The 24,472-nt window shown below is 43.4% G+C and overlaps 1 protein-coding gene across 1 annotated transcript in view; it reads left to right on the top strand.

The window, feature by feature from the left end:
* Positions 1-1,802: 1,802 nt before the first annotated feature.
* Positions 1,803-24,472, top strand: part of LOC308476378 (uncharacterized protein) — a gene marked incomplete at its 5' end in the record, with an annotated part of 43,956 nt that continues 21,286 nt past the window's right edge. Inside the window, 2 exons of the mRNA XM_081003921.1 lie at positions 1,803-1,841; positions 6,587-6,777. Of these exons, the coding sequence (XP_080860047.1) occupies positions 1,803-1,841; positions 6,587-6,777 (230 nt within the window). The remainder of the gene's footprint in view (positions 1,842-6,586; positions 6,778-24,472) is intronic.

Genomic DNA, 24,472 nt, shown 5'->3' with positions numbered 1-24,472 from the left:
AAGAAAGAGGGGGATTTGCCCTGCCGGACTTAAAACTGTATTATGAAGCAGCAGCATTTTGCTGGCTGAAAGAATGGATGCTCCTCGAGAATACAGATATCTTGGACTTAGAAGGTTTTAACAATACATTTGGTTGGCATGCATATTTATGGTATGATAAAATTAAGGTGCATAGGGCCTTTAAAAATCATATTGTCAGAAAAGCATTATATAATGTTTGGATAAGATATAAAGATTTGTTGGAAAGTAAAACCCCTAGATGGTTGTCACCTTTGGAGGCTACGGCGTTGAAAAAGCTTAATATGGAAGCCGAATGGCTAAAGTATTGGGAAATTTTGGAACAAGATGGAGATAAGTTGAAGTTACAGAGTTATGAGAAATTGAAACCCAAAGTTCGAGATTGGCTCCATTATTATCAAATAATGGAGGTGTATAAACAAGACAGGAAAATTGGCTTCCAGGTGGAGAAATTAAAATTAGAAACTGAACTGTTAGAACCCAATGCTAAGAATTTGTCAAGAATGTATAATCTGCTGCTGAAATGGAATACACAAGATGAAACAGTTAAATCAGCTATGATTAAGTGGGCACAGGACATTGGTCATAACATTATGTTTGCTGACTGGGAATGGTTGTGGAACACCGGTATAAAATTTACGGCATGTAATGCCTTAAAGGAAAATATTATGAAAATGATCTATAGGTGGTACATGACCCCAGTCAAGCTAGCAAAAATTTATCATTTGCCTGATAATAAGTGTTGGAAGTGTAAAGAAACTGAAGGTACTTTCTATCACCTCTGGTGGACGTGCCCGAAGATCAAGGCTTTTTGGGAAATGATATATAATGAAATGAAAAAGGTACTTAAATGTACTTTCCCGAAGAAACCAGAAGCCTTTCTCTTGGGCATTGCCGGCCAATTGGTGTTAAAGAAAGATAGAACCTTTTTTATGTATGCTACGACAGCAGCAAGAATACTCATTGCAAAGTATTGGAAGACAGAAGAACTACCCACCTTGGAAGAGTGGCAGATGAAGGTGATAGACTATATGACATTGGCTGAGATGACTGGCAGAATCCGTGAGCAGGGGAAAGAGACGGCGGAAGAAGATTGGAAGAAATTTAAAATTTATCTTAAGAACTACTATAAAATTGAGGAATGTTAAAATGTCGAGGTTTGGAGAAAGAAAAGGAGATTACAGCGACATAAGATTAAGCTGAAGAAAAGAATAAGAAAAAATATATTTGATAAAATTATTTAGAATTTGCTGAAATAATTTTGGAAATTGGGATGTAGGAAGGGGAGGTTTGGGGGAGTCCGAGAAGAGAGGGATATGAAAAAAAGGTTATGAAATTATACATGTTTGTATGTCTTTTTATTTGTTTGTATTGTTTAAAACTTTTCTGTAAAATCAATAAAAAAATTTTTTTTAAAAAAAAGAGAGGAGACACTGGTGACATGATGGGTTTGTGAGATGGCAGCTGTAAAGGATGTTGGGGGCCTGAGCTCAACATTTACGAAGTGATGGGTACCGTCTTCTGAATTTTTCACTTGACTGAACCACATATTAGAAAGCTAAAAGCAGATGTAGCTGTGGCCAAAACCATACAAAACTCAGCTGAGTTTAGCTCTGAGGAAAGGAAACTTCACGCAGTGGGTGTATTTCTGTTTTGTGGTTCCCCTTTACAGGAAACACAAAGGGTACACAAAGGACTGTAAAAATCTACTTTTAGCTTATGCTGTCTGTGTTTGATGTACGTGACACTCGGTGGTGGGGAGGGGAAATTTTCCATTCCCTGCGATGATAAGAGCATGTACAACTCACACCTGTATATTTATGGTAAAAAAAAAACTAGAACTGGCCAAATAACTGTCAGTTTTCATCCGTACGGTGTTATTTGGCTGCATATGTGCTTCTTCCCTCATCAGTTAGGGCCTTTGTACAATTCAGGTGTCTAAATTTGAACTGTATGCTTGAAGTTTCTTAAAAAATATACATCTTAAAGATGTAAAGCATGACAAACAAAGGTCTGAAAATGCAAATATCATATAGGTAAATACAGAAGCAGATTTATTCCTGAGCACACATACCCCCCCCCCCAAAAAAAACACCCTATATGTAATTAAACACCATCACTATGTTGTGTTCTGTTTTCATAGTATACTGCAATGTATTGTTATGAGTTCCTGGGGGGAAGACTCCCCATAATCCCTGGATTTAGAAAAAATTAGAATTAATCAAGGTTTGATTAAACTGTGAGAAACAGTGAACCTCTCTGTAATTAGTTTATGCTAGCAGCCCATTCCAACTTGGAATAGCCGCCAAGATGGGCCATTAGCAGGGGCCAAAGGCCAGTGATGGCCCATCGAGGAAACCATCAGAGGGCAAAACTGCCAGGCAAGGAGGAGAATGGCTCCTTCTCTAGCTGTGTGTGTTAGTGGGCAAGGCAAGAAAAGGGTTAAGATTTCAGTGCTGGGTGATGTAGGCTGAATGAATAGTGGCACTTTGCTAGAGGTTCGGAAAGCAGGCCAGAAAGGGGTCCAGAAGAACTCTTGATGGGCTGGCTGGAGCAGGGTAGAAGAAAGGCTGCTTCCTCTGTTTGTAGACCTAAGCCTGCTGCTCCTAAATAATCATCTTGAGATGTGAATGCTCTGAACCTTCTCTTCATTGTAAATTCAGGTTGTATATGTCTAAATAAACCATATATCATAAAGACACTGCAGTTTACCCTGTGCCCAGTGTTCAAAAGAAACACAAACTCTGGGTAAGTGGCTGAAACGTTGTGTGCGCTGCTCGTTGGAGATAAGGGTGGTGTGTAACAGTATTTATTATTTTAAATGTGTTTCAACTTGCTTGGAGACCTTTGAGTAACAAGCAACTAACAAATAATAAGAATAAGAATAGCAATAATAATACAAAATGACAACATAACCAAATCACGGGGTACAATTCAGCCAAAGTTCAAAACTTTCCTGTCCCATTGGTTTCAGCGGGAAAGGTTTGCAGCCTTCCAATTCGAGTCAATGGTGCTTCAAAGCAGCTGGATCATGCCCAAAGTGATTCATCCACGATACCTAACAGCATGAGGTGGAAGTCCTTTGTGATGTCAGTTACCCATCCTGTCCACATTATGACCAAATGCCAGGACTGTACTAACATCAGAGCCCAGCCCCCCCCCCCCTTTCAGGGATAATCCAGACCCTCTCTGTGAATGTTCAGCTTTTGGTTGAAAAAGCAAATGCCTAAACCATAATAATAATAATAATAATTTATTATTTATTCCCCACCCATCTGGCTGGGTTTCCCCAGCCTCTCTGGGTGGCTTCCAACAAAACACTAAAATACAATAACCTATTAAACATTGAAAGCTTCCCTAAACAGGGCTGCCTTCAGATGTCTTCTAAAAGTTTGGTAGTTATTTTTCTCTTTGACATCTGATGGGAGGGCGTTCCACAGGGTGGGTGCCAGTACCGAGAAGGCCCTCTGCCTGGTTCCCTGTAACTTGGCTTCTCGCAGCGAGGGAACTGCCAGAAGGCCCTCAGCGCTGGACCTCAGTGTCCGGGCAGAACGATGGATGTAGAGACACTCCTTCAGGTATACTGGACCGAGGCCGTTTAGGGATTTAAAGGTCAGCACCGACACTGACCATAGATGTATGTGGCCCTCAATTTCACTTTTTGTGGCCCTTGGCTTAATTTCAAAAATCGATCTGCAGTTCTCATCCCTGGCAAGAATAATTTGTTGCTACTTTTTGGGTTGGAGAGAGAGAGAGAGAGAGAGAGAGAGAGAGAGAGAGAGAGAAGCAGTGTTAGAAAATGAGAGAAAGAAGGGGCAGAGGGAAACAGAGAATGGGCTGGTTCTTTTTGCCAGTTTTGACTGAGGCACCACTCACTGCTACACCTGTAATGCTAGTGATCTCTAGAGAAATGTGGCCTGTGACCCACTCCCTCAAAAATGTCCACCCATGTCCTAGGCCTTTTGCTTGTGGAAAAACACAGAACACTGCTTTTTTGGTGTTCTATTCAGTGGCTCACTAAGAAGTAACCTTGCTCCTGCCATCAAACATTCTGGCCAATGGGTAAAAAGGCAAGCACCAGGCACTGTATAGATTGCAGAGTAATGGGAATATAGGAAGCTGAATAATATAGAGTCAGAACTTCAGTCCATCTACTTCCATATTGGCTACTATGGCTAGAGGCAACATTCTAGAACAGAGTTTCCCAAATTGGGTCTCCAGCTGTTTTTGGACTACAACTCCCATCGCCCCTAACTGGCAAGATCAGTGGTCAGGGATGATGGGAATGGTAGTCTGAGAACAGTTGGAGACCCAAGTTTGGGAAACAATGCTCTAGAGCAACCTTTCTTAACCTGTGGGTCCCCAGATGTTGTTGAACTACAACTCCCATCACCCCTAGCTAGCCAGAGCTCAGGGGTGATGGGATGTGTAGTCCAACAATAACAGGGGACCCACAGGTTGAGAACCACTGCTCTGGAGCTTCAAAAGGAAGCTGGTCCCATCCTAATGTGGAAATGCCAGAGATTGAACTATGGACCTTCTGTATGCAAAGCAGATGCTCTGTCATTGAGCTATAGCCCTTAGGAAGAGATACTCTTCTTGACGCATCATGTTCAAAATGCAGGTCCTGGGGAGGCGGTACGTTTTCTCAGATTCTTCTTAGGGCCCGAAAGATGTTGATTGGTTGGTGAAAGAGGCAGGGAAGCAAGGAGGGCAGATATTGAAAGGCAATGACTGTAGCAATTAACTTTATGACCATCTCTTACCTGCTAACAAGCCGATAGATGATAGATAGATAGATAGATAGATAGATAGATAGATAGATAGATGAAAGATAGATAGATAGATAGATAGATAGATAGATAGATATAGATAGATAGATAGATAGATAGATGATAGATAGATAGATAGATAGATAGATAGATAGATAGATAGATAGATGAAAGATAGATAGATAGATAGATAGATAGATAGATAGATAGATAGATATAGATAGATGATAGATAGATAGATAGATAGATAGATGATAGATAGATAGATAGATAGATAGATAGATAGATAGATAGATGATAGATAGATAGAGTGGTACCTCGGGTTAAGAACTTAATTCTTTCTGGAGGTCAGTTCTTAACCCGAAACTGTTCTTAACCTGAAGCACCACTTTAGCTAATGGAGCCTCCTGCTGCCGCTGCGCTGCCGGAGAACGATTTCTGTTCTCATCCTGAAGCAAAGTTCTTAACCCGAGGTACTATTTCTGGGTTAGCGGCATCTGTAACCTGAAGCGTACGTAACCTGAAGTGTATGTAACCTGAGGAACCACTGTAGATAGATGATGATAGATAGATGATTGACAGATAGATGATAGACAGATAGATGATAGATGATAGATAGATAGATAGATAGATAGATAGATAGATAGATAGATAGATAGATAGAGATAGGCGATAGACAGACAGAGAGATAGATATTGTGTCTTCGTATCTAACATGGCTGCAGAATATAATACAAACTGGGGCCTTGCAAATGAGGAGAGAGGGCCATGCAAGTTAGACAGGCTCTTTCCCCAAAGGCTTCTATGGGGCAAACTATATAGAATTTATTCTGGAGGTGGGAATTTGCCCCCCTCCTTGGAAGCTGCTGCCAGGGGTGCCTGCAAATCCTTGTTCCTCCATCAGCCGTCCACCTTCAGGCAGTTTCCTGCCTCTGCAGTTGAGATCTGCCAGTGCCTGCCTTTCAAGTGTCAACACTCCCCCCCTTGGCTAGGCCAGCCAAATGCTTGTTAATGAGAAATAGCAGCTGGGTAGAGGTGAACTACTGAGAAGTATAAAGGCGTGCTGCTGGTGCAGGAAGCAATGCCTTTTGGATTTTTTCAGCACTCCAAAAGCATTCGAATCAAAGAAGGTATGTTGCATTCATTAATGGGGGAGGAAAAACCCAGTTTCCCATGCAACGGTAGGCTAAACTAGATATCTCACAGAGGATGCTTAAAAAAACCCTCCCCAGCACTTTGGGGTATGGTTTTGTTTTCAAACTGAAAAGCAGCCCTGGAGGCTGCAAGCAGGAGTAGACAACCAGGGGAGTGGCACTGCTTAACCCTTTCTTTTCTGGTTAGTTGTCTACTGAGATCCGCTCTCCCCACTGCTTTCCTATCCATTTAGGAAATGATTGTTGGTCCCCAAATAATGTGATGGCCTGGGAGTGATTCAGAAGCTGAACCTGAGGAGTCCCAGCCTGCACAGGAGTCCCCGCCTCCAGGGTTGGCTGAGCCGGGGCAGGGGCTTGAGTCTGAAGGGTCTGCACCTGTGCCAGATCCTCAGGAGCACACACCAGATGAATCCACTCTGGCTCCGGAGGTGGTTGAGGACCCATTGCCTGCAGGTGCGCCTCTCCCAGCCCTCTCAGGGGAAGGTGAAGCTGCCCCTGGGTCCAGTAACCCTCCAGCCTCTCCTGAGCTGCAGAGGCTCAGGGCAGAGAGGCAGAGGGAACTGGGTTCTCTCAGGAGGAGTGCTCGCCTTAAGGCCAGGAGAGGCGGGTCACCTGTGGGCCGGGACCGCCCCTGGCCTCATAGAAGATAAAGGTCAGTCAGCCCAGTCCCAGGTTGCGGGAGCAACGTCGTTGGAAACCTGTTTCTGCCAGCACCCAGACCTGTTCTTCCAGAGTTCCTGACCACGCCCGGCTTCTCGCTCTGGACCCCGCTTCACCCTTGGTGGACAGTCTCCAGACCCTTGACCCAGGACCAAACTCTGACCACGCCTCACGGTAACCTCCCCCCGGGACCATCACAAATAATAATAATTATTTTTATTTATTTATACCCCACCCATCTGGATGGGCTTCCACAGCCACTCTGGGCAGCTTCCCAAAAAATATTAATATACCGTAATACTTCAAACATTAAAAGCTTCCCTAAACAGGGCTGCCTTCAGATGTCTTCTAAAAGTCTGGTAGTTGTCGTTCTCTTTGACATCTGGTGGGAGGGCGTTCCACAGGGCGGGCGCCACTACCAAGAAGGCCCTCTGCCTGGTTCCCTGTAACTTGGCTTCTCGCAGTGAGGGAACCGCCAGAAGGCCCTCGGCGCTGAACCTCAGTGTCCGGGTAGAACGATGGGGGTGGAGACGCTCCTTCAGATATACTGGACTGAGGCCTGAAGAGCAGGTTGGGTGGAGCAATTTGCAATGGCCATTGTTTGAATTGGACTCAGGTCATACTTGGGGGCCTACTGTATGAGACAGGATGTTGAACTAGATGAGGTTTTGGTCTAAAGCAGCAGGGCTAATCTTATATTTTTGTTATTTTGGGGGGGGGAGCATATAGGTGGTGCTGTGGTCTAAACCACTGAGCCTCTTGGGCTTGCTGATCAGAAGGTCAGCGGTTCAAATCCCCGCGATGGGGTGAGCTCCCATTGCTCTGTCCCAGCTCTTGCCAACCTAGCAGTTTGAAAGCATGCCAGTGCGAGTAGATAAATAGGTACCACTGCAGCAGTAAGGTAAACGGTGTTTCCATGTGCTCTGGTTTCCGTCACGGTGTTCCGTTGCACCAGAAGTGGTTTAGTCATGCTGGCCACATGAACCGGAAAGCTGTCTGTGGACTAACACCGGCTCCTTCAGCCTGAAAGCAAAATGAGCGCTGCAACCCCATAGTCACTTTTGACTGGACTTAACCATCCAGGGGTCCTTTACCTTTTACCTTATACACCTTGATATCACTTGGATTATGATGGTCAAATTAGTATAACACTGAAGTTCCACGTATTGAATACGATTTATCTTTCTATACTAGATTCTGCTCATTCTGGACATAAAATGTTGTTTGGCTGTATACAGAGTCATTTTCTAACACAACGGGAACTCCAGACATTGTTGGACTGCACTCCCATCATTCTTGACCATTGGCCACACTGTTTGGGGTTGGACAGGAGTTGGAGTCCAACAACGTATGGTAAATGACAGGTTCCGCAGCTCTGTTCTAATGGATAGAACCTTCTTTAAATAGCAACCCAAGTTTTGGCTATTTTCAAGATGTTCTAGAGCTGAAATGCAAGTTCACATAAACTCTAACCACCTGCTTGCTTTATTTCAACAACCCATAGGTCTGCCACCATCGTGTCTAATTAGAGTTAGAGCTTTACAGCTCAGTCATATTCTTACTCATAAGTAAGGCCCACTGTATTCAATGGAGCTCTCCCCCATGTCATTGTGGCTAGGATTAAAGCAGAGACAGGGGTCATGTGGCCCTCCATCTTAATAGACTCCAACTCTCACTGCTCTCAGCCACATCTGGAGAGCAGTGGGTTTCCCATCCCTGTATTACAGATTTAGGCCAGCTTTACATAGATAACTTTGCTTATAAAATAATTCATCTAAATGCCCTGTTCTTTTAAAGGCAATATACTTATTTGAGTTACTCATACACTTACGTCTTTTGTTAAAATAGTTGGGGGGAGGGCTTCAGAAGTTGTATGGGTCTTTTAAAAGTGTTTTTTCTGAATTCTCTAATCCAGGACAGAAGTTGCATTTTATAGTGAAAGAGCATTTCTTGTTCAAACATTTCAAAGTCCAGTCTGTACGTTCAACATTATTGCCTCCCACTGGACTACCGTTTAGTTGAAGGAGCATAGGAATAGGAACAAGACACTTGCAGACTTCAGAGCTCAAATGTTCACTGGGAGAGACAAACTGATGGAAGAGTATCTGACAGAAACACCCCACATGAGCAATGTAAAGGTAAAGGTAAAAGGACCCCTGACCATTAGGTCCAGTCGTGACCGACTCTGGGGTTGCGGCGCTCATCTCGCTTTATTGGCCAAGGGAGCCGGCGTACAGCTTCCAGGTCATGTGGCCAGCATGACTAAGCCACTTCTGGTGAACTAGAGCAGTGCAAGGAAACGCCATTTACCTTCCCGCCGGAGCGGTACTTATTTATCTACTTGCACTTTGACATGCTTTCAAACTGCTAGGTGGGCAGGAGCAGGGACTGAGCAACGGGAGCTCACCCCGTCGCAGGAATTCGAACTGCCGACCTTCTGATCGGCAATTCCTAGGCTCTGTGGTTTAACCCACAGCGCCACCTGCGTCCCACACAATGAGCAATGTAGAAGGCTGCTTATACCACACAAAACCTGCTAACCATTTCCTAACAAGCAGTTTTTGTTAAACCAAACAGTTAAACCAAATTTAACCAACCAATAGACTTGGGGAATCACTTCAAGTTGGAGGAAATTGGTTGAGCCGTTTCAGAACTGTGTAACACACACAAAATTGGACCCAGGCAGCCGACAATTTGTTGCTTGTGTATGCGATTGTGTTGGCTGTGCATGTTTCATCTTTTGATCATTGATGTTGCTCAAGCAGTAAAATTGCAGCAACCAACCATCACTCTTCTTAAGTTCATTGTTCATCAAAGTGTTGCTCAAGAACCCTTGACAGGTGGTTCTCATTAACTTCAATGAGAACCCAATGCATGCACCAGAAGAACAAATTTGGTCTCCAGACTCTGCCAGCCTAAATATATATTATTTGGTAGGGGCGGTTTGAGAGAGCCAGAGTGTTTTGTTAAAATATGTTGAAAAAGACATGCTGGCAACGTTTTTAGAGAACGCGTCTATCTGTCGGTGGAACAGTGTAGCTGGAAGATGTTTAAATGTACGTCCACACAGAATGGTTTAATTTAAGCTGAAGAATTTAGTGGTCATCAGTTTGGAACACTTTCCCTGATGAATGAGTACCAGGGAGATTCAAAAAGACAGTGCACATAAATTTAACGGATTCGGGGAAAGAACAAAGAGTTCAAGGAGAAGGTGTTGGAGGGAGACTCAGGTGGTGTCAAGCTGAAGGAAATGTATTCTCCTGTTTTCTTTCAAAGAGAGATCTAGCAGCCATAACAAAAAGAGAGGGAATGCTATAAAAAGTGGGGGGGGGGGGAGGTTTCTACTATTGAAATACAGTGTACCTCTGGTTAAGAACTTAATTCATTCCGGAGGTCCGTTCTTAACCTGAAACTGTTCTTAACCTGAGGTACCACTTTAGCTAATGGGGCCTCCTGCTGCCACGGCACCGCTGCTGCACAATTTCTGTTCTCATCCTGAAGCAAAGTTCTTAACCCGAGGTACTATTTCTGGGTTAGTGGAGTCTGTAACCTGAAGCGTCTGTAACCTGAAGCGTCTGTAACCTGAGGTACCACTGTACTGTTGACTTTTCTTTCTTTTCCTCTCTCCCGGCCTGGACCCCAATCAACCTCCTAGGACAATGTACAATATATTTTAGAAAGCTGTTTGTCTAAGGTATCATAACTGTTTTTTTCATTATGGTCCCTGCGATCAAGGATCAGCTTTGGGGCAAAGTTTTGATACGACTGGACACCTGCTTGAACCAAGATGGCAGACTGATCCTTTCAAACCTGCGTTGATATTTTGGTTTCTTAGACTTCCTGAGCAACGCTGGTTAGGCAGCTGCAAGTATGCTACAATTCTAGGTAGATGATCACATGATTTGTTCTTCCATTGCAAGTCCATATCCGATATATAAATCCAATAAATCGAGCTGTTTCAAGTTTTGTGCTTTTCATTTTTTTCTACAAGGCATCTGTTTTTGAAAATCGAAGTCAGCAATTGGGGCCGGGGGAGGGAGCGGTGCAAGCAGTTAGTCTTGCCTAGTCACAAAATAGCCTCAAACTGGATAAGCCACAGTAAGCCTCAGGCTTGCATCTTCCCTTATTACCTTCCCTTGCTCAGCTGTGGCTGTAAGGAGGTGATTGGAAGCTTTTGATTCCATTTTAGATTAAGCACAATTTAGCATGGCATCCAAGTTCTAAATTCTGATTAATCTTAACCAGGCATAGGCAAACTCAGCCTTCCAGATGTTTTGGGACTACAACTCCCATCATCCCTAGCTAACAGGACCAGTGGTCAGGGATGATGGGGGTTGTAGTCCCAAAACATCTGGAGGGCCAAGTTTGCCTATGCCTGATCTTAACTGTGGGTAGTCTAAACAAGCCAGCCTTCATAGTTTGAAGTCGCCTTGTTTCCATTAACCATTGTTTAAACTAGCCACAGTTTGTTGAGGTTCAGATGTCAGAACAAGCTGCAGTTCCTGAAGTCCCACTTGCAGAGACACCAGAAGAGAAGCATGGACAAACGGACAGACAGACAGACAGACACATCAATCTATCAAACTTCTGTGCTATCAAGTTCTCCCTTTTTGTGTGTTCAGGACCATGTTGCTCATGAATTTGATACAGGTGTACCTTCCAAATAGGAAGCTGCAAAGTAGTATTCCTTTGGGTGGAAAATATGCAAGAGTTATATATTACACTGATATATTTATTATATCACAATCCCTCTTGCTGTCTTACTGTCTGTTTTGAGTGCCAAAGCGTCTGTTATTTCATAGAGTTTCCATATTTTCACTTTTGAGAAAGTTGTCAGCTTTTCAAAGTCAGAATTTTCACTGCCCCTCTTTATCACAGCTGAGCCAGAAAGCATTTTCTCCAGATTATTTGTAGGCCGAATATAAGAGCAACTCAAAAGCACCAGTGTTAAGGCATCAGATATGTAGATATCATATAATTCACATTATCATTTCAATATTATGTTGACCTGGGCTGCATCATAGAGTTCTGGTTTCAGCTCTACAGCACCATCTGGTGTCACAGTGTTATAACACATTTATAACGTTTTATTTTTACTAATGTAGCTGAGTCCCTGTGCTCTGTTCACACATTACTCATTTCTAGGACATAATTGTGTGGAGTGTGGAGCAAGGACATGCTTTTAGTCCTGCTTCCAGAGTCTCATCTCCCCCCTTTCAACAATTGCATTAGATGTGGCTGCCCATCATTTGACACCTTCCTCCGGTAGATCAGGCAGGGTCACTGTTAGTTTTCTGTCTTCTCTCTAGGCCACTCAGCAGAATAACAGCCAGAGCAAAGGCAACTCTTTCACCACAACACCACAACCATTTGCAAACATAAATTCCCAGAAAGACAAATTTCCATTTTTATCAGATTACAATTTTTTGTCTAAAAAGGGGGCTCTCTAAAGTATCTAAATGTTGGAGATGCAATAGGGATAATGCTTCTCTTAAACACATAGTTTTTTTCATTGTCCTACATGGAAGGATTTTTGGCAGAAGGTAACTGAAACCATCAACAGAACTGTATGCAACAACCTTACATTTACAGAGCAAAATATCCTATTGAATTATGTGCCCAGCGCATGGAACCTTACAAAAGGACAATACGAGCAGACTCTCAGTGCCCTTACCACAGCAAAAAGACTGATACTGATGAACTGGAAATAAAAATAAAAATGCGGCTCCCTTCTATAATTGGATTGAAGACTCATACAAACTCGCAACATATGAACAACTTACATATAAACACAGACTTGCCATGGACAAATATTTGGAATCCATTCTTACAAATACTGTGATAGGTTAAGATCTGGCGAAGTACAATAACAACTTTGTAAAATATACAGTTTTGGGTGTGTGTGTCCCCCTATTTTCCCTTCTATGTGTGTTCAGTTTCTCTTTTTCTTTTTCTCTCTCTTATTTAGGTCTCATCATGTTCTGTTGTTGTTTAGTCTTTTAGTCGTGTCCGACTCTTCGTGACCCCATGGACCAGAGCACGCCTGGCATTCGTGTCTTCCATTGCCTCCTGCAGTTTGGTCAGACTCATGTTGGTAGCTTCGAGAACATTGTCCAACCACCTCGTCCTCTGTCACCCCCTTCTCCTTGTGCCCTCAATCTTTCCCAACATCAGTGTCTTTTCCAGGGAGTCTTCTCTTCTCATGAGGTGGCCAAAGTATTGGAGCCTCAGCTTCACGATCTGTCCTTCCAGTGAGCACTCAGGGCTGATTTCCTTAAGGATGGATAAGTTTGATCTTCTTGCAGTCCATGGGACTCTCAAGAGTCTCCTCCAGCACCATAATTCAAAAGCATCAATTCTTCGGTGATCAGCCTTCTTTATGGTCCAGCTCTCACTTCCCTACATCGCTACTAGGAAAACCATAGCTTTAACTATACGGACCTCTGTCGGCAAGGCGATGTCTCTGCTTTTTAAGATGCTGTCATTGCTTTTCTCCCAAGAAGCAGGCATCTTTTAATTACGTGACTGCTGTCACCATCTGCAGTGATCATGGAACCCAAGAAAGTAAAATCTCTCACTGCCTCCATTTCTTTCCCTTCTATTTGCCAGGAGGTGATGGGCCCAGTGGCCATGATCTTCGTTTTTTTGATGTTGAGCTTCAGACCATATTTTGCGCTCTCCTCTTTCACCCTCATTAAAGGTTCTTTAATTCCTCTTCACTTTCTGCCATCAAGGTTCTGTCATCTGCATATCTGAGGTTGTTGATATTTCTTCTGGTAATCTTAATTCCGCCTTGGGATTCATCCAGTCCAGCCTTTTGCGAAAGGCTGAACTCACCATGTTTAGTGCACATATAATTAAGTACTTTTTGAATTTTCAGTAAAGATGTTTGAAAAAAAGGGGGGGGGGACATTACAAATTTCCATTTTTACCAGATGCTGCTGAAGGACATGCCTGATATCTGGGATGCATCAGAGCACAGGTGAGCTTTCTCACCTGTCCCTCCTGGCAAGCAGTCAGCAATGACTTCACTGCTAGGTCAGGTAAGAGGGTTGCCCACGACTGCACTGTCCCCTGCTGCCCTGTCGTTGCTATGAAAAGCACCACCTATTTAGTTCTGCATATCAAACTGTGCCAGGGAAGAACAGGCTGGCTGGAACCTCCATATATGAGATACCTTCCACTTTAATGGGACACTAAAAAAAAAAACTGCTTCAAAATGAAGAGGAAATGTACTATAATTTTGCCTCGTGTGCATTAATCCTGTTAAGTAGGGCCTCTTAAGGCCTGGTGGAATTGCACTTTTATCAATGAGGGTACTATGTGACTTTTTTTTTTACAAATTCCACTGCTGTAGGAAAAGTCTGTTTGCTTTAAAGGCTAGATTAAGCTAAGGTTGCCCCCCGCCCTGATTTGCGCACACAGAAATCACCATATTTAGGGAAATAAAAGTTGGCATAGTAGAACTATGGAACCACAACAGTTTTAAAAATATTCAGACAGTTGAAGTATCTCAGAAACTATTCTTTTAAATATGGGCTTCATTATTCCATGCTGCTGGGCTACCTACAGCTGGAGGAAAGATGTCCAAGGCAGAGTGGATGGTTCTCAGTGATCATAAGTGGTTTTCCAAAATGAACATGGAATTCGTTTTGTGCCTCCTTCCCAGATTAGAATTTCAATGTGCAAACACATTCCAGGGATTTGCCATGAAATAAGGCTCTCTTCTTAAATGCCAGGAAGCCAATCAGCAAGCAGAGTCAAGAACTATCCACAATTTCATTCCACACAGCTTCCTGGGGAGCAATTTAGTGGTCCTCATTTATGGACACATAGGTAACTCAATTTTGAAAATGTCTGCTGTTTATTATAAAGTTACATTTACAGGCCACTGTAGCCATGAGCACTAAGGACACTTTCTCTCTCTCTCTTTCTGCTGCACTCCAATAGGTAAAGGTAAAGGAACCCCTGAACATTAGGTCCAGTCATGACTGACTCTGGGGTTGCGGCGCTCATCTCGCTTTATTGGCTGAGGGAGCCGGCGTACAGCTTCCGGGTCATGTGGCCAGCATGACTAAGCCACTTCTGGCGAACCAGAGCAGCGCACGGAAACGCCGTTTACCTTCCCACTGGAGCAGTACCTATTTATCTACTTGTACTTTGATGTGCTTTCAAACTGCTAGGTTGGCAGGAGCAGGGACCGAGCAACGGGAGCTCACCCCGTTGCGGGGACTCGAACCGCCGACCTTCTGATCGGCAAGTCCTAGGCTCTGTGGTACCCGCGTCCCCTGCTGCACTCCAATAGAACTACACAAACAGAATCACCTTCTGTTAGGATGGAGGGATCTGTCAGATTTTGGTGTCTCTCACTTTCATATTTTTCCAAACTTACATTCAGTTCTCCACATTTCCAATTTTTTTAAACTGCTTTTGAAAATTCACCAGCATTTTAGTTTGAATTTATCCTCATATACACATTTCTCTACGTCGTTTAGCCCTAAATGGCTTTGTCCCAGTATACCTGAAGGAGTGTCTCCACCCCCATCGGCCACTGAGGTCCAGCTCTGAGGGCCTTCTGGCAGTTCCCACATTGCAAGAAGTGAGGTTACAGAGAACCAGGCAGAGGGCCTTCTCCATAGTGGCACCTGCCCTGTGTAACATCCTCCCAACAGATATGAAACAGATAAACAACTATGTGATTTTTTTTAAAAAGACATCTGTTCAGAGAAGTTTGTCGTGTTTGATGTTGCATTGTGTTTTTACTGTTTCTTGCTGGGAGCCACCCAGAGTGGCTAGGGCAACCCAGTCAGATGGGCAGCATAATAAAACAATAACAATTTATTACTAATGCATATATATTGCCAACCATTCCCCCTAATATAATTTTTGCTTTTTATTTTCAGGGACCCATACATGTTTACGCATATTTTTCCTTAGTATATGCTGAGTTCTTGGTGTGTTTTTTCATATCCGCATTATTTGGGTTGGAGAATTGCATCACCAACCCTCGAAGACCTGCAGATTTTTAAAGGAGAGCAGTATTTTGCATTGTGTATTGTTTCAGGAAGTGTGAATTAGGTTGCTTTGCCCAAAAATGTGAACCACGCCAAATTTCTACCCCCATCCCTCTATCCCATGTCTGCTCAGTTTGCTTATGAGATTTCAAAGGGAAGCTGGTCCGTAGCTTTTGGAAAATTGAAGAGTCCAATGGCTGCCACTTAACTTGGCATCTTCTGAGCAGCTTGATAAGTGGTGCCATGAAGAATTGACACGCTGGATCTGTTCTCGAAACTCTAGTCACAATCCAGACCTGGCTCTGGAAGAATCTCCTTGTTTTCCCTCTTCTTTTTTTTAATTAGCCCAAACTGTGGAGTTCAGAAAGGCTAAATAAATGTAGTATTTTAATGGCAGTGGAACAGCTGCAGAGGCAGACACAGTCGTTCATACATACGCATAACCTCCTGACCACGTCTGCCAAAAGGCTGTAAACAGGTGCACCCAGAGGCCGAAGCTGTTTTTTAAAAAATAAAAATAAAAACTGTGACACTAATTTCATTGTCCGCAGAGAGCTTTACAATTAACTATGTGTTAGGACACCATAAAGGAATCCAGACACATATGGTCAGCTGGAATTCCAAGCCCCCTTTCCTCTCTCTCGCTCTCCCTCTCTCTTTTTTTTCTTCCTTTCCCTCCCCTCACCTCCCAAAACTAAGCTGCAATTCCACTCATCAATACTGAGCTCTTTCGTACCGTGAAGGGGGTGGGGGACCCTGCTGTTGTTTTCAAGTAAGCTTCTGCATGGCTGTACATTTGAAACACACTCTTTCCCTCACGCCGGCTCCCTCGGCCAATAAAGCGAGATGAGTGCCGCAACCCCAGAGTCGGCCATGACTGGACCTAATGGTCAGGGGTCCCTTTACCTTTACTACCCTGGGAACAGTCTTTTAACATCACAGAACTACGGTTCCCAGGATGCTTTGGGAACAGTGGGATGTGGTGAGGCACCAGGGGGACATGTAGGTTACTAGCCCAGCCCCCCTAGTCTACTGAACGCACATAACTGTTTGGAAAAGACGTGTTTTAAGTGCATGGGGTGTGTCTGGCTGTGAGAGTAGGGTAGTTACATCATAGAAAGCTGTCCTCCATTTGAAGAGCCAGCAGAGGACCATCCTTTATTTGAAGTCTTCTGCTGAAGAGCTGTAGTGTCCAACTCTGTTTTAAAAGAGAAAGAAGCATAATAAGAGACAACAGGGGCCTTGAAATTTTCAGCCAGCAACATCTGGGCCGTTGACTGAGCAGGCACGGGCCACAGTCGCCATCTTCCCTAGTGTTGTGCTGAAAATTTATCCTGTGGTTTCCCCACCCCTTCACCCCAAGCAACCATTCTTCAACGAATAATGAGAAAAGAAATTGCATTAAAAATTTATCAAAGGCTATATTTTATAATGAGAACGATTGGAAGCTTTTCACAGAAGACTTTATTGGATAAGACATGATGTTGTATAAATATCTGGTACTTTTAATTGTTGTTTTCTTCTTGTTACTTTTAAACTTTTTGTACTTTTTGATGTGGAGAATTCTTTTTTTTCTCTTTTCTTTTTCTTTTTCTGTGCTTAACTTTGTTGTACTTACCTTTATTGTAAGATTGTATTTTAAACCAATAGATATGTATTTATTTTTTAAAAAAATTATCCAAGGCTAGATAAACTTTCACTGAATTCGCATGAGCGGGGAGCAAGGCTGTTGTCATGCCTACAGAAAAGTCGAACAGAGAACATCATGGGATTTTCAGGAAACATGGGTACACAAAAAGTTTGCAGAATGAACATGAATAAGTACCATGAAGCATGTGAACAGCTGCCCTAAAAAGGGCCAGTGTGCAGTAGTTTATTACATTGTTGAAGGCATGGCTGCTTGCTGTGGCCTTCTGCAAGTTGATAAACTCTGTCAGGCCCAGCAAGCTTGGTCAATGGCCAGCGATTGTGGGACCAACATCTGGAGGGATACAGGTTTGCACGAGGAAAAGGCAGTTGACAGCTTGAATCAGTATTTGATTCCTTTTGCATGTGTGCAAAGAAAATGCAGCTAAACTGGGCTCACCTTGTGACTGAAGGACCTGCTGGGAACACAGGTAAAATTGTCACATCTGCTTCCATCCTGCCTTTAGTCACAACTGTAACAGTTCCATAAAAGTTAATTCCCTTTACAGTGGTAGCTCAGGTTAAGTACTTAATTCGTTCAGAGGGGCCGTTCTTAACCTGAAACTGTTTTTAACCTGAAGCACCACTTTAGCTAATGGGGCCTCCTGCTGCCGCCGCACCGTCGCTGCACGATTTCTGTTCTCATCCTGAAGCAAAGTTCTTAACCCAAGGTACTATTTCTGGGTTAGCGGAGCCTGTAACCTGAAGCGTCTGTAACCTGAAGCGTATGTAACCCCAGGTACCACTGTATAAATAAAGGAGTTCAGGGAACTTGTGTCCTTGTGAGACAAAATTTCAATCAATGTTATGAACATTTACCAAAAAGGAAAAAGAAAGATATTTTTTAATATTAAAAAAATCACATTATTGGATATGTTTTTGGTTTGAGGTCAACAATCTTTAACTGGGTTCCAGAGGAGATGTCCCACTTAACTTTGCCCTGATTCACTCTATTTTTTTTGGTGGGGGATCTTTCATTTCCTGGTGTGTTTTCCCCCAGTCTCCAGACATTTTCTCCTTGCCGGATAAGGTATGTGCCTGCAGTATCTCAAAATGGATTTAGAGAGTGCTTTTAATAGAATTCAATTTATAATCTTCAGTTTCAATTGTTTTGTGTAAAGTATCCTAGCCATGCCATTGGATTATGGCCAGAAAGATGTGATCTTCTTTATAGTTGAATCCCAAAAGTTCCAAAAACGTTTTGATGCAGGGGGAGATTGGGGGGGTAACTAGATGCTGGAGCGCTGGCCCACTGTCATCTCTGATAAAAGATGGGATACCACATGTGCTTAATACTGGATCCAGAGCAGGAAGCAAAGTATCCGATGAGGTAGATGAAAAAATGCCAGTAACGGATATCTGGAATATGCATCTGTCAAAATGGAAAAAAATATTTGCCATTGGGCAGAAGTTCTTTCAATGCTCAGTAATTCAGATGCCTGAAACTTTCTGTCTTGGATGTCTGAGGCTTCAGTTGATTCACCTCAAAAATGTAATGAAAAATTCAGACCGACGAAGCTACTCTCTCGCCAGCACATTTATGAACAAAACCATACTTTCTTCCTTAATCTCCCCCCCCCCCAAACCAAGGAATGCATTATTTGCAAATGTTTACATAGCAGAGGCTGGTCCATTAGACTGAATTGCCCCATCAACCTCAGTCTCTCCTCAGCCAGCCCCCACCTGCCAGACTCCTTACATCCAGCCCAGGAGGCATCACTGCTGTCAATTTCTGCTTCCTTAGTGCCAGATTTGCACTTAGCGTCAGAACTCAGTTGGGGGGGGGGGAATGGTGGCAAAAATGCCCATCATTGGTTCTGGCTCCATCCTGTGTTGATCACTCCGCCTTCCACCCTGCCAGTTCCAATAGTCACTAGCCACTGCTGTGTTTAGACCAAGGTTTCCCAAACTTGGGTCACCAGCTGCTTTAGGACTACAAATCCCATTATCTCAAGCTAGCAGGACCAGTGGTCAGAGGGGATGGGAACTGTAGTCCACAAACAGCTGGAGACCCAAGTTTGGGAAACCCTGATTTAGACTATAAATAGGTTTTTGTTTTTGAAATGGAATTAAAGGAAGAAAGCAACAGGAATAAATCATCACAACATTCCAATAACATGGTGCAAAGCAGCACAGGTATAAACGCAGGTGTGACATTCATTCAGAGGAGCAGGGTGAAACCAGGTGTCAGGATGCTGTCAGCGGCTCCCAGCTTGTTGCCCAGGAAAGTATAAAGACAAGGCAAAGTTTCTTACTGTCCTTTTTTATTTCAGTCTTTACAGAGAGAGGCTATAGACCCCAGCCTCTTGGATAATGGCATTGTCCCATGTGAATCTCCACACACACACCCGTCTCTCCCACTTCCTTATTTGTCGTCATCATCATCTCTACAGCTGCTGCTATGTGCCTTTGAGGTTTTTGCTCTCCTACTTTTAAGGCTCACCAGGTTCTGGGAGATGGAGGGTCTGGAATGCTTTCTAATGACAACGTGTCAGCCGGGTGTTGTTCTGGCTCTCCCATGATTTCCCAGCTTTTCCCCTCATCTGCCTCTAGGCTGCGACCTCCCTCAAACCCCTGCTGTAAAACTACACTGTCTTCCTCTTCCTCCTCCCTGAAGGGTCAGGATAGGGAGGCGGTCTCCACCACTCCTCCTCTGCCCAGTCCCTGACATCAGGGTGGCCTGCTTCAAGCAGTATCATGAAGCGGTTGGGCATGGCAGAAGGAACTGAACTGGTGTCTGAATGGTGCAACAAGACATATTAAAATGTTTGTTTATCTGTGACTTAATCTGGTGGAACGCTCTGCCACAAGAGACTAGGGCCCTGTAGGACTTGACATCTTTCTGCAGGGCCTGCAAGACAGAGCTGTTCCACCAGGCCTCTAGCCAAGGCACAGTCTCTGTAATCCTCACAGAACTCTAGCCCAATGGTTGCTATTAATTTAATTTGATTTTGAATTGATTTTAAAATGAATTGATTTTAGAAGACTGTGTTACTTTATTGTTGTTAGCCGCTCTGAGTCCGGCTTTGGCTGGGAAGGGAGGGATATAAATTTAAAAATATTATTATTATTATTATTGTTATTTTTTTTAAAAAAACACCAAAGTTGCCATCACTATACACACATACCTAAGAGTCATCAATTAGCCTTCCCTATGTTTGCATTTATACCCTCATGTTACGGGATGTCCTGAACCCCATGCCTACCTAGTAGCAAATAAGTATGCCAAGTCCCCAGTCCAGGGTCAATCCACGTGTCCAAAGTCCAAACCTAAGCACAGTCCTGCAGAGCTCCTGGAGCATCCAAGCTGAGGTCCATCAACATAGGTAGTTGAGTAGACCCAGCACCTCAGCTCTGTTGCCCTTTTGTACCTTGCATGATGATTGCAACATCTGGGCTTGAGGAGGCAGGTGACCCTCACCTGTTCCAAGCGTACTCCAGCTGAGGAATCACCTCCTATCAGAGCTAGCGAGCCCCACCTGGCCAACTAGTGAGCTGGGCTGTGGACCCTTACCTGCCTCAGCCTCCTGGATCACCCAGCCTGCTGCTCCTCAGAGCCAACCACATTGATGGAGACAGGGGCCTCTCTAGTTCTGCTGACACGTCCTGCCACTCTGGTTCCTCCAGCTCCTGACCCCCATCCCCTCGTCATCCTCCATCACTCCATGAGTACTTCCTACACCAACCACTCCTTCCCCATCCCCAGTTTGCCCCAGTCCTGGCTACACACCTCACCAGGATCCTCTTCCCCATTGTCCTGCCAGTTCATGACACTGTAGGCCTTCACTAGATCAAGCATACTCTGGAGTCTTCAGACCCAGTCCAGTCCAGTTTTTCTGGGTGGCCCAGAGGAAAGCTGCTTGCCTCCATTTTTAACATATTAAGAACATATGAAGCACAGTCCTAGATGTGTCTAAGGAGAGGGATTGTGTGTGTGTGGGAACCAAACTTGATTCTCTGCGATTTGGTGAGAATTGGGAACATTGCTGTAATCTTTTGAGTACCACTTCAGTTCCAGGGTGTAAACCACAAGACCACACTTCCATTTTGGTTCCAAAGCAAAAGATTGTCATCCAATTGAATGAAATACCGCATGGCATTAAAGTCAGGCTGTTTCGCTGGCCTGCTTTCCCTCCTCTTACTAACTCAAGGGGGGGGGGCAAGGGAAGGAGGTGAGATTTCCAATTTGCACGGCGATGCCTCCCAGTCATTGGATAAATTATAACACATGCTGTGGTCGGGACACAAAAAGCCCTCTGGAATTATGCATTCCACTTGGGGAAGATATTGTGATAGCAAACATTAAAATATATGACTGCACAGATATTTGTGGTGAATTGTTATATAAACTTTTTTCCCCGGTGCCAAAAATAGAGTAGCTAAACTGTTCTCAACAGCAGTGGCAATATCTTTCGACAATGTGATACTCTGGGAGCAAAAACTGAAAGACTGTAATGAGAAATAGGAAAATATGCACCACTTCAATGGTATATATTTGAATACGATCCTCTCTTGTGCCAGAGGTCTTAGAATTATGTATTTGAGAGATTGCTAGACTCTCTCCTAGAGCCATTGGCAGGGTTGGACTTTGGTATTTCAAATTTTAGCAGTGCCCTGTGCAAGGCCAAAATTTGTCCATGCCCCCACCCTACTTCTCGCCTTCTGTTCTGCTCAGTTCACTATGTCATAAATTTGATGCCCTGCAGCGCCCCCTAGGCTCAGCACCTGGAGTGATGGAAGTGGACCCACTGTTCTAAATCCACCTAGGATTCATCCTTAGGACCAGGCATGCCCTTCGTGTCTTGGAGCAGAAAGCCAAATAGAGACAGAGGGATTCCCTTAGCAGCAGCCGCAGGTGGCAGGAGGGCTAGGAAGTAGCTGCCAGGGGGTTGGAGCAGCACTCTGAGCAACGTTGGCTCCAACTTGAGAGTGTACATTCTGTGTCTTCCTGTGTTTGTGTGGATTAAAATAAGGGAGCTGAAAGAAGCTGTCTGCATCTTTGACTTCACTAGGCAGTTAGCCAGTGAGCTGTTGATGGCACCCCTGATAATAGGGCGGTATACAAGCAAACAAATGAATTAATTAATGAATTAATGAATTAATGAATACTCTTCCATGCAGAATGGGCAGAATATCCATCTTCAGGTATGCCACCACATCTCCCTATTCTATTAAAAGACTTTTAAAAAGAAAAAATCAGATTGCATTTTAAAAATAAACCCTGTGCATCTATTGCTTTTAATTGATCCAAACCACACCTACATTTTAGATTCCAAGCAGTGTTTTGCAGTGGCTTTATGGCTTATCTCCTCTCTCCAACTCAGAACTGCCTCTTTCCTTTCAACCAGCCTGTCCTTTCGTGACATCAGGACCTGCGCACAAGAAGATCCCTCTCTCCTCCGTCAGTTTCCAGGAACTGGAAGAACTCTGGTGGGATGGAAGAATGGGGGAAGCCCACTTTCCCAGCCATAGGCTGCCCACATGTGCGTTAGAGCATCTGAACCAACAACAACAACAATAATAAAAATAAATAAATAGCAATAATCTGAGGCCCTTCTATGAATGCCTCCTCCGCTAGCAGCGTGAGAAGAGGTCTTTTCTGCAGTGGCTCCCCATTTGTGGAATGCTCTCCCCAGAGAGGCTCACCTGGCACCTTCATTATATATTGTTAGGTGCCAGGCAAAACCATTCTCCCAGGCCTTTGGCTCATTAAACAATCTATGGCCTTTTAAATTGTGGTGGGGTACTGTTTTCTTTTATTACAAGGTGTGTATTTATATTGTAAACTCCCCTGTGATCTTCGGATGAAGAGCAGTACAGAATTTTAATAAAAATAATAATGTCTCTGATCCTAATTTTTTAAATTAAAAAAAAACCAGTGTCCATTAAATTACCTAAACAAACCTTGCACATGCGGAGTTGGAAACAGGAAAAGGTGGCAATCATGCCCCTATCATTTTTTGCAAGAGAGACAAAAAGGTATTGATGCACACTTGAATCCTTTTCTGCATAAAGGAAGCAAACGTCTGGGTTTAATGAATCAAAATTCCCTCTTGAAGATACAAGGATTTATTGGAAAATAAAACCCCAAGGTGGCTGTCACCAATGGAAGCGAAAGCTCTGAAAAAGCTCAATATGGAGGTCAAATGGCCGAAATATTGGGAAACTTTGGAACAAGATGGAGATAGATTGAAATTGCAGAGTTTTGAAAAACTAAAAAACAAAGTGCGAGACTGGCTTCATTATTATCAGATAATGGAGGCATACAATTTGGATAAGAAAATTGGCTTCCAGGTGGAAAAATCAAAATTAGAAACAGAATTGTTAGAACCCAAAACTAAGATTTTGTCAAAGATGTATAACTTGCTGTTGAAATGGAATACGCAGGATGAAACGGTGAAATCTGCTATGATTAAATGGGCACAAGATGTTGGATATAACATAATGATGGCTGACTGGGAACAGTTATGGACCACAGGTATGAAGTTTACGGCATGCAATGCCTTAAGAGAGAATATTATGAAAATGATATACATGACCCCAGTCAAGCTTGCAAAAATCTACCATTTGCCCGATAATAAATGTTGGAAATGTAAGGAAACTGAAGGTACATTCTTTCACCTTTGGTGGACGTGCCCAAGGATTAAGGCTTTCTGGGAGATGATATATAATGAATTGAAAAAGGTATTTAAATATACCTTCTTGAAGAAACCAGAGGCCTTTCTCCTGGGCATAGTCGGCCAATCGGTGTTAAAGAAGGACAGAACTTTTTTTATGTATGCCACAACAGCAGCAAGAATACTCATTGCAAAGTATTGGAAGACACAAGATCTACCCACTCTGGAAGAATGGCAGATGAAGGTGATGGACTATATGGAATTGGCGGAAATGACTGGCAGAATCCGAGACCAGGGAGAAGAGTCGGTGGAAGAAGATTGGAAGAAATTTAAAGACTATTTACAGAAATATTGCAAAATTAATGAATGTTAGAATGATGTTGGATTGAAGTTAAGTGGTTTCTAGCTGTAATGGTATAAAAGAATATGAAAGAATTGGATTTTTAACAGGTAAAAATTTAATGCTATAATATATTAAGATTAAGGATCAGGATAAAATAAGGAGGGAAAGGAATTGCTGAACTAATAAATTGAACTGGAATACAAAAGAGG

This window comes from Podarcis pityusensis (assembly GCF_964106645.2).
Source record: "Podarcis pityusensis genome assembly, chromosome: 4".
Taxonomy (NCBI): domain Eukaryota; kingdom Metazoa; phylum Chordata; class Lepidosauria; order Squamata; family Lacertidae; genus Podarcis; species Podarcis pityusensis.
Note: the sequence above shows the minus strand (reverse complement) of the source record. Positions and strands in the feature narration are given on the sequence as shown.